Below are 10,692 nucleotides of genomic sequence, written 5' to 3'. Positions count from 1 at the left end.
ATGACATCACAGAGGGCCAACCAATTTACTGGTAGAGAATGCAGTGGTGAGTTCTAAAACTGTCTCCCGTAATAAAGAGCATTGCGCTATGATGAACTGCATCTAACTGCCTTAATGAAGCTGCGTTCATATACAACCCATTCGGAAAGGATTCAGACCCCTTCACTTTTTACACATTGTTACATTAGTCTTATTCTAAAAATTTATAAAAAAAATAGTTTATCATCACTTTTATATCCCATAATGACAAAGCAAAAACAGGTTTTTAGAAATTTTAGCAAATTTATTTAAAATAACACATTTACATAAGTATTCAGACCCTTTACTCAGTACTTTGTTGAAGCACCTTTGGCAGCGATTACAGCCTCAAGTCTTCTTGGGTATGACGCTACAAGCTTGGCACACCTGTATTTGGGGAATTTCTCCCATTCTTCTCTGCAGATCCTCTCAAGCTCTGTCAGGTTGGATGGGGAGCGTCGCTGCACAGCTATTTTCAGGTCTCTCCAGAGATTTTCGATCGGGTTCAAGTCCGGGCTCTGGCTGGGCCACTCAAGGACATTCAGAGACTTGTCACGAAGCCACTCCTGGGTTGTCTTTGCTGTGTGCTTAGGGTCGTTGTCCTGTTGGAAGATGAACCTTTGACCCAGTCTAAGGTCCTGAGCACTCTGGAGCAGGTTTTCATCAAGGATCTCTCTGTATTTTTCTCCGTTGATCTCTCCCTCGATCCTGACTAGTCTCCCAGTCCCGGCAGCTGAAAAACATCCCCACAGCATGATGCTGCCACCACCATGCTTCACCATGGGGATGGTGATGTGACACTTGGCATTCAGGCCAAAGAGTTCAATCTTGTTTTCACCAGACCAGAGAATCTTGTTTCTCATGGTTTGAGAGTCCTTTAGGTGCCTTTTGGCGAACTCCAAGCGGGATGTCATGTTCCTTTTACTGAGGAGTGGCTTCCGTCTGGCCACTCTCCCATAAAGGCCTGATTGGTAGAGTGCTGCAGAGATGGGAGAACCTCCCAGAAGGACAACCATCTCCACAGAGGAACTCTGGAGCTTTGTCAGAGTGACCATCGGGTTCTTGGTCACCTCCCTGACCAAGGCCCTTCTCCCCAAATTGCTCAGTTTGGTCGGGCGGCCAGTTCTAGGAAGAGTCTTGGTGGTTCCAAACTTCTTCCATTTAATAATGATGGAGGCCACTGTGTTCTTGGGGACCTTCAATGCTGCAGAAATCTTTCGGTACCCTTCCCCAGATCTGTGCCTCGACACAATCCTGTCTCGGAGCTCTACGGACAATTCCTTCGACCTCGTGCCTTGTTTTTTGCTCCGACATGCACTGTCTACTACACCGCTATTGTCCTCCTTATCCTCAACTTCTTTCTTTTCTCCCTCCTCCTCTTGGACAATTTCATTAAAAGCACAGGCAGGCTTCCCTCCAATGGATATTCTCTCATGACTTTTAAGACTTCTTAGCTGAGTGAATCCCTCCCCACACAGAGAGCAGTGGTAAGGCTTCTCCCCTGTATGTACTATTTTATGTGTAAGGCTTCCAGAATGATTGACAAAGCTCTTCCCACATTTGGTGCAGTGGTACGGCTTCTCTCCACTATGTACCATCTCATGCCTCGTGAGGTTGACTTTTACACTGAAACTCTTCCCACATGTGGCACTGTGGAATGGTTTCTCTCGAATGTGTACTCTTTGATGATTCTTTAGATTACCTGAGGAACTGAAACTCTTCCCACATTGAGGACAGGGGTAACGACCACGACCAGATAGTCTTGATGTATCTGGGTCAACTACACCACTAGGTTCCTGCTCTTCCCTCTTTTCCTTATCGATTTCCTTCTCCTCATCCTCATCCTCCTCCTCCTCCTCCTCTTTGACAATCACATTGAAAGTACAGGTAGGCTTCTTTCCACTGTGTGATTTCTTATGAGTTTTCAGGTCTCCTGCTCGATTGAAACACTTCCCACAAAGAGAGCAGTGGTAAGGTTTCTCCCATGTATGTAGTCGCTGGTGTTCCTTAAGGCTTCCTGAGTGATTTAAGCTCTTCCAACACGTGGTGCCGTGGTAAGGCTTCTCTCCACTATGTACTCTCTCATGTCTCTTAAGGTTTACTTTCTCACTGAAACTCTTCCCACATGTTGAGCAGTCGAAAGGTTTCTCTCCAGTGTGTACTCTTTGATGATTCTTTAGATGAGTTGAGGAACTGAAACACTTTCCACATTGAGGACAGGGGTAACTCCCACAACCAGGTGGTAGTATTGATGCTGTGGAACTGGGCTTGTTGACTGAGTCTGGGTTGGGGCTCTCTCCTGTAAGAATATGAACAGATATAGGATAAGAAACAGACAGAGAGAAACAAAGTATTTAAGTTTAATAATGCAGGATTCAGTCATTAGAATTAACAGTGTATTGAAATAAATACTTTGCAATGGGCTTGTTGCATCACACATAGATAACACAAATTGTTGAATTACGATGCATTGCACATTGGTCTGTAGACATTTTTGTTTTGGCATTCGCCTTCCCTCTTACACATACAGAAGACTGAGGGTTTATACTACAAACCAGAATCAATGAGTTAGCCAGCTAACTTGCCCAAATATTAATAAATAACTTATTTTTTTAAAGATATGATAGACATTAACTCAACAACCAAAAACCTAAGTTTACATTTCTTAATGAACCAGAAAACCAATAGCTATTTTGAGTTGTTTATCAAAGTTAGCTGACCAACTCATTGCTTTGTAGTTTTACCTCTCTGAACCAAAGAGGATGTTAGCCTGAATTTACCTGGGTCAACCGAGTCCCTGTCATCCTCTCGCTCTTCCTCCTCCCCCTCATTGATTTCTCTCTCCTCCTCCTCCTCCTTGACAATCACATTGAATTCCACTGTTTGATTGCAGTCCCCCAGCTTCACTAACAGCAACTCTGGAGCCCGCTGTGAGCTTCTCTGGGCTGGAACACCCCATCCAGAACCCGGGCCAGACATGGTATGTTGGGTAGATCTAAAAAAAAATTAAAAAAAAGAGGAGACCGAAAGAGTTCAGTGTGAGACTTTCAAACCCTCGATCGTTGTATAGCTCTGGAAAAGACAAACATGTATCTAAGCGAGTTAACTGATGGAAAATGATTTAATCCGACTTCAGGCACACTAGATCACAATAGATAGATATGTTTTGATTTGATTTGATTTGTTTGCTCGGAAGAGGTGGTTTTAAGTTAAAAAAGGACCCCTCCAGAGGAAGTTGCCACCACTATTTTGATATAATTCCGCTGACAAAAAATACCCACAGCATGATGCTGTCACCACGCTTCCCTGTAGAGATGGTACTGGCCAGGTGATGAGCGGTGGCTAGTTTCCTCCCGACATGACGCTTGGCATTCAGGCCAAATAGTTTAATTTTGGTTTCATCAGACCAGACAATCTGGTTTGGTCAGAGTCCTTTAGGTGCCTTTTGGCAAACTCCAAGCGGGCTGTCATGTGCCTTTTACTGAGGAGTGGCTTTCATCTGGCCACTCTACCGGAAAGGCTTGATTGGTAGAGTGCTGCAGAGATGGGAGAACTTTCCAGAAGGACAACCATCTCCACAGAGGAACTCTGGAGGTCTGTCAGAGTGCCCATCGGGCTCTTGGTCACCTGGCCGGGCGGCCAGCTCTAGGAAGAGTCTTGGTGGTTCCAATCTTCTTCCATTTAAGGATGATGGAGGCCACTGTGTTCTCGGGAACCTTCAATGCTGCAGAAATGTTTTGGTACCCTTCCCCAGATCTGTGCCTCGACACAATCCTGTCTAGGAGCTCTACGGACAATTCCTTCAACCTCATGGCTAGGTTTTCGCTCTGACATGCACTGTCCACTGTGGGACCGTATATAGACAGGTGTGTGCTTTTCCAAATCATGTCCAATCAATTGAATTTACCACAGGTGGACAACAATCAAGTTGTAGAAACATCTCAAACGTGATCAATGGAATCATGATGCACTCGGGCTCAATATCGAGTCTCATAGGAAAAGGTCTGAATACTTAAGTAAATAAGGTATGTTTTATTTTTAATAAATTTGGGGGGGGGGGGGGGGGGGTATTTAATCAATTTTAGAATGAGGCTGTAACATAACAAAATGTGGAAAAATTCAGGGGGTCTGAATACTTTCTGAATGCACTGTATCATGGTGTACAAGACTCTGATTCACACCTGTCTGAGTGGACAAATGGTGTGGATGGTACAGTCCCATCAGTCGAAGACGGTGGTTCCCAAACTTTTTATAGTCCCGTGCACCTTCAAACATTCAACCTCCAGCTGCGTACCCCCTCTAGCACCAGGGTCAGCGCACACTCAAATGCTTTTTGCCATCATTGTATGCCTGCCACACACACACTAAATGTTTTAAACATAAGAATGAGTGCGTTTTTGTCACAACCCAGCTTGTGGGAAGTGACCAAGATCTCTTATAGGACCAGGGCACAAATAATAATAATCAAATCATTTTGCTCTTTATTTAACCATCTTACATATAAAACCTTATTTGTTAATGAGAAGGATGTGCTTAAAAGGATACACATAACTATGCAATGTTGGGTTGTATTGTAGAGAGTTCTCAGTCCCAAATCATTTTCCAGTCTGTGCCTGTATTTTGTTCTCATGCTAGTGAGGGCCGAGAATCCACTCTCACATAGGTACGTGGTTGCAAAGGGCATCCGTGTCTTAACAGTGCGATTTGCCAAGAGCCCCCATAAACCTAACAGACGTGCCGTGCCAGGCCCGCCACCTCCGTTGACTCATCCAGCTGTAACGCATAGAATTCACTGGCATTTATGTGAAGTAGTAATTGTTTGAAATCATCTCCTGCCGTGTCACTGATGGGTCGTGAAACAGTGTTTGATGGAGGCATTGTCTGTATAGTTTTTTTAAGGCCTTTTCCTCCAGCATTGTCCCAGCAGCAGGAAGAATGAAGTCCTTCACAATAGTATGGGGCTTGTCTGTCCTAGCCACTCAGTAGCTCACCATATAAGACGCTTCTAGCACCTTCTTATTAAAATGGTATCTGTTGCTTTTATACACGTCTTACTACTCGAAAACTGTCTTTATTCTCGCTCAAAAAACTCCCGTGGCTTATTTTTCAAATGGTCATGTTTCATTTTTAAATGTCTGCGCAAGAGTGCGCTAGAGAGTAACGGTTAATGTGATTGGATGAGTAGCGGTTATTGTGATTGGATGAGTAACGGTTATTGTGATTGGATGTTAATTATTTACCTGTATATTTGACATTGTGTTGTTATTTCGCTGAACACTAGATGGTTTAATAACATTTTTGGCAGTGAAACGAGGCTACTCAGGCGAGAAACAAATCTCGTCCAAATGTATAGCCCCGTTGGAAAATATAAATGTACAGTTGTTTAAAAGAAATAAAAAAATAAATGTGAATCACATTTGTATTTGGCGTACCCCCGACAGCGTTGCGCGTACCCCTTGAGGAGACAAGGAAACAGCCCTTGCTTTAATTGTCTAAGAAAATTGAGGGAGGAAACCAATAGGGAATGTTTATCCTAAACAAAATGGGGGATTTTGCGAACATTACTGTTCAGTCAGAAATGGCTAAAATTATGTCGCAGTTTAAGCCACACGGACAGCGCGATAAACACTATGTTCTGTGGTGGTCACTGCCGCAGGGAGGAGAGACAACAGGGGCTAGTCTCACTTGCAATCTTTTTACATTTTTTTTAAAAACACAGTACAGCAAGTCGGAGCCTGGCTCACCACATTCAAAAAATTGCTGGTTGGACTCCCTCTAGTAATTTGTGTGTGTTAATTATTTAATCAAACAGTGTGCTTAAAGCATCAGACAAGCTACATGAATATAGATGATTTGATTAAAACAAATAGGATGTGTCCGTCTATACATGGAAAAGTTTAAAGAATAGGCAACTCTGGCTCGACCAAGATTTTTACTTTAAATTGTCATTTTAGTCGGAGACGGTCCTAGATTTCAGTTAAGTCACATTTTTATTTTATGAAGTTATTTCCGTTGGGTCCTAGTTCTTTAGGCTTTATCATGCCACTATATTCAACATGCGGTTTGTTTCGCTCTTCCGCACGGTGTTGCCAACAATTTCAGTGAGAATCGCTATTGGTCCCCGATGTAGTGTTTTCACCCCCTCCCCTTGTGCTTCTCTGCCTGTGTGCGCCGTTGCTGTGATTTCCGTTACACAGACAGCTTTCACAGCAGAATTGAGTGGGAAAAGTCGCTAAATGCTATCAAAATTAGGGATGCACGATATAGGTCGGTAAGAGTATTGGAATTGGCCGATATTAGCTAAAAATGCCAACATCGGCCCGCTGTCTAGTTTAACGCTGACGTCCATACCTATATAACGTAGATAGATGACGTAATGACGCCACAACAAATATAGCCCTACACGTGCAACACAGCATTCCTAACCTAGCCCACAATGTCTGCTGTGTGGATGGAGCAATCAACAAGTCCAGCAGTCATTTGAAAGATTAAGAACATTTCAGCGAGACAACTCAAAAGGACTAAATCCATTAAATGCCAAGATAATGTAATTCATTGCCCTTAAAAAAAATAAAAAAAAAAAAATCAACCGTTCTCTGTCGTGGATGATGTTGGCTTTCCCCAACTGGTCAAGCACCGGTACACACTACCAAATAGGCGCCATTTTTCAGATGTTGCCCTACCGGAGTATTGATGAAACACACGTCTATGAGCTACTTGCTAATGGGCATCACTGCCATTTGCTTCACGACTGACATTTAGACCAGCGGTGAGCGTTCTGAGTCTGACAGCAAAGTGGGTCTACAAGGATTTCATACTGAGGAAAGCCGTATTGCATGCTCAAAAAATGTGCTGGTTCTCATGCCTGCTCAAAATAAAATGCCAACAGACTGTGGGGTTAACTTGGAAAAGTACTCTAGTAGAGGCTGTGAACAAGCGATTCGGTGGCATTCTCTCTGAGCCTCTTTACTGTGTCGCCACCATGCTCGATGCTAGGTACAAGACCCGCTACTTCGATGCAGACAAGAAACAGGGTTTACGTGAAATGTTAGACACAGCTGGAAAAGATGGAAACAGACACAGTGACAGTGACGCACCGAGGAAGAGAGGCCACGGACAGACAGAGCTGAAACTTTACTGCTTGACATGTATGATGAAATCCCGGTTGAGAATTAAACGACTGAACAAATGAACAACGAAACAGCACAGCAAGTAAGTGAAATAAATGGGTTTTGATTATGTTTTACTGGTAATGGGGACACACGTAAATGCCCTAAAAATAACGTACTGTGTGCGTTTCAACTATTTAACAACTCATATAGTTCAAAGGCCGCAATTTAAAAAAATCAAATCGGTATATTTTTTTTTTTTAAGGCAAGGAAAATATCGGATATTGTCCAAAAAAATGTAATATCGGTGCATCCCTAATCAAAACCATAGAAAACTTCCCAATGGCAGCCTAAAAAAAGTAGCTGAATTTGTCGCTAGACTAAAATCAAGAAAAATAACGAGGGGTCAACAAACTCTAAATGAAGCAACAAAGTCCCTAACTTGCCAACAGCTTCCGCATCGCGCAGAACGTCTTTGATATTCAGAAAAGTTGGGTCTAACAAGAAAAATGATTGGACCTTCCTTAGAACGTCTTGGTTCTGTTAACTGACTGACTGGGTCAACGGAGAGACAATGCTCTTGATCAATCAACCATCCCTTAAGCTTGCCATATGCTTCCCAGTAGAAACTATTTGCCCTTATATTTTGATGACATTTTTGTTCGTTTTTGGTGTTCGTATGTTTTTTTTCTTCTTTTGACTGTTCGGGCGCACACAATTTTCTTGAGGCAAGCTGAAGTCTAGTATCCAAAGTCTACGCCCCTGTCTGTGATTGGTCAACTGTGGGGAAGGTTTGTTGTCATTCAACGACAGACTCGTTTTAATGCAAATGAAATACTGCTCCAAACATCGTAGTTAGATGTAAAATTGCACGACTAATACCCCAGTGAAAAAAACTCAAATTAAACTTTGGGTCAAACCCTTCCGTTTTGTATGCTTTGGACTTTAGTTTGTAGGCCGGACCCTGGTTTTACGGACACACAATCGATTATGTACGGTGCAATATTTATGTCCAATATGAAACAAGGGGATTTAAGATGATTAGCGTCTCTTTAATATGACCTCTTATAATAAAATTGCTATAGTTAACTTTTACAAGTTTTGTTTGAGCTGCAAAAGTGTAATTGAAAACAGTATTGGTATTGTTGAATTCGATTTTCATAACAGCAAGCTAGGACTGGTGGTTTGGTTAGCTAAACAAGCAAGTCTGTTTGGTTACCACAGCAACTACTGTAGCCACCTAGAAAAACTTGCTAGCTACTTCAGTGGATGTTGAACACATTTCTACCGGCAAATGGTGTTAAATTATAGCCGTGGTATGAAAGGGATAATCAACGCAGGGCTCTATGGGTTCTCTGGAAAATAGGTCAGTTTTATCAGTTCCCGAAAACACCTTCCACGTCACTCATTATTTTCCATAGACATAACCCTCGTTGATTATCCCTTAAGTACACCGCGGGTATGATAAGACCAACATTTTTACTGGTCTAATTACTTTGGTAACCAGTTTATAATAGCATAAGTTTTTGTTATACCTTTATTTAACCAGGCAAGTCAGTTCTTATTAACAATGACGGCCAAACCCAGATGACGCTGGGCCAATTGTGCGACGCCCTATGGGACTCCCAATCACGGACGATTGTGATACAGCTGGATTCGAACCAGGGTGTCTGTAGTTGCGCGTCTAGCACTGAGATGCAATGCCTTGGATCACTGCGCCACTCCGGAGCCCATGGCCATGGGCTGTGTCCAGGTAGCCGACTCCCTGCGGTTGGAGCCGACTCTTGCTCGACTCCCAAAACACGCTTTAATGCATATTTAGGGCTAATTAAACTGATGCATTTGGCTATGTTCAACTTCAATACACTGGCACCATGAAGAATAGCTTAACCAGTCATTGACAGCCTAATATATACTTTTGGTGAATTTATGATGCATTGCTAGACGAGACAGATAACCAAGATATAGCCTATGTGCACGGTTGTGTCTGCCCCGATCCTCTGTCTAACACGCTGGCTCTTCTTTCTCTTCACTATGAAAAACACTAGTGTGTTTAGAGTGTGTCGATAGCCCCTACTCTAGTGAACTTGTGCAAATGCAGTATTGCGATAGCCTACTTCTTTTGATTACCAATGCATGGTTCTGGCTGTGCCCCCTCCCATCTCTTTCTCTCCCCCTCGCTCTTTCTTTGCTGTGAGTTTGTTTTCAAAGTAGACTACAGCAAATAGATTCCTTAAGGAGTTTAGTGGAATCGAAGCTTAAGGAATAGATTCGACTCCCCACCACTATATCCAGGCACGCCACGTGGCGCATAAGAACAGCCCTTAGCGGTGGTATATTTGCCATATACCACACCTCCTCTGGCCTTATTGCATAAGTATACATGACGACTCTCTTATTCTGAAGGATTCCAAACAAAAACCGTGACCCGGAAGAAATTTAGTTATTCTTCAAATCAAATTGTATTGGTCACATATATTTATCAGATGTTATTTTGAGTGTAGCGAAACGCTTGTGTGCCTGCTTCACAGCGCCATTATTTTGATAGAAACAATACAATTACTACAAGTTGTCGACATAACGTTATCATGCAAATTAAGAAGTTGTGATAAACGGTTCAGGGATTAGCTGTTTTCATAACAGATAGCAAGAGTTTAGCAACGGTTAACCCAGCCAATTTAGCTACCTAGTGGTTCAGATTAACGTTGCTGTAGTTAAGACATTTTGTTTAGCTATATGTGGCTATATGAGCTGGCGGTTGGCTGGTTAGCTAGTTAGCTAATTCCTCGCCACAGTCAGTTTACTCACAATGAGACGACAGATGCCTAACTATTAAGTAAAAGTCACTTCAACCGTTACCCCGAAATTATGTTAGTTTGTTAGCTAGCTATCGACACAAACGGGTTGGACGGGAGATGTGTAGCTAGCTAACTAACAAGAGGCTTATCGCTAAAAGCTAAATTTAGCTAGCTGGGGGAACAACAAAGCCAAGCCGCGGCAACCACTACCGTTTAATCATGTAATGCGTTAGTTTTACAGACCGTGCTACAAGCTCACGTTTAACATGTTTTGGAAATTAGCAATAGGTTACCTTGATTTCCTGTAGCTAATTATTTAGCCGATAAGAACTTGATGAAATGGCGAGGTCTCGTAGAGCAAGTGGAAACATTCATCCACTTCCCGAGTGCGTTTGGTCTGGTTGATGAGATGCGGCAGAAAATGTTCGTGAGCGTCGTATCAGCGTAGAGTCGTGCTTCTGGCGGAAATGCGTCTTCTTCTTCGGTGTGGTTTAACGGCGTTTGGCATCCAATACATGTTGCATTACCGCCACCATCTAGACTGGAGTAGAACTCCCTTATAGTTTGTTTGAAAAAAATACATGAACAAATACCCTACCATATAACACTCACAATTGTTATATATATATATATATATATATTTTTTTTTTAAATAACACCACCCAACTCCACTATTTACATCTGATGGGACACCACCACTTAACACACCCTATAACTCTTCTGATGTCAAGTCTCACACACCCACATACCTCTCTGCAGCTGCCACA

At 42.6% G+C, this 10,692-nt stretch overlaps 1 protein-coding gene across 1 annotated transcript; it reads right to left on the bottom strand.

Moving 5' to 3' along the window:
- Positions 1 to 262: 262 nt before the first annotated feature.
- Positions 263 to 10,384, bottom strand: LOC139370060 (uncharacterized). The gene is made up of 3 exons (XM_071109370.1): positions 10,219 to 10,384; positions 2,799 to 3,013; positions 263 to 2,317 (listed from the first exon to the last, which is right to left on the bottom strand). Exons 2-3 carry the CDS (start codon positions 2,995 to 2,997, stop codon positions 327 to 329), a joined length of 2,190 nt encoding a protein of 729 aa, XP_070965471.1. The 5' UTR covers positions 2,998 to 3,013; positions 10,219 to 10,384; the 3' UTR covers positions 263 to 326.
- Positions 10,385 to 10,692: the final 308 nt, after the last annotated feature.

Source organism: Oncorhynchus clarkii, chromosome 17 (assembly GCF_045791955.1).
Source record: "Oncorhynchus clarkii lewisi isolate Uvic-CL-2024 chromosome 17, UVic_Ocla_1.0, whole genome shotgun sequence".
NCBI lineage: Eukaryota > Metazoa > Chordata > Actinopteri > Salmoniformes > Salmonidae > Oncorhynchus > Oncorhynchus clarkii.
This window is presented reverse-complemented; position numbering and strand designations above follow the sequence as displayed.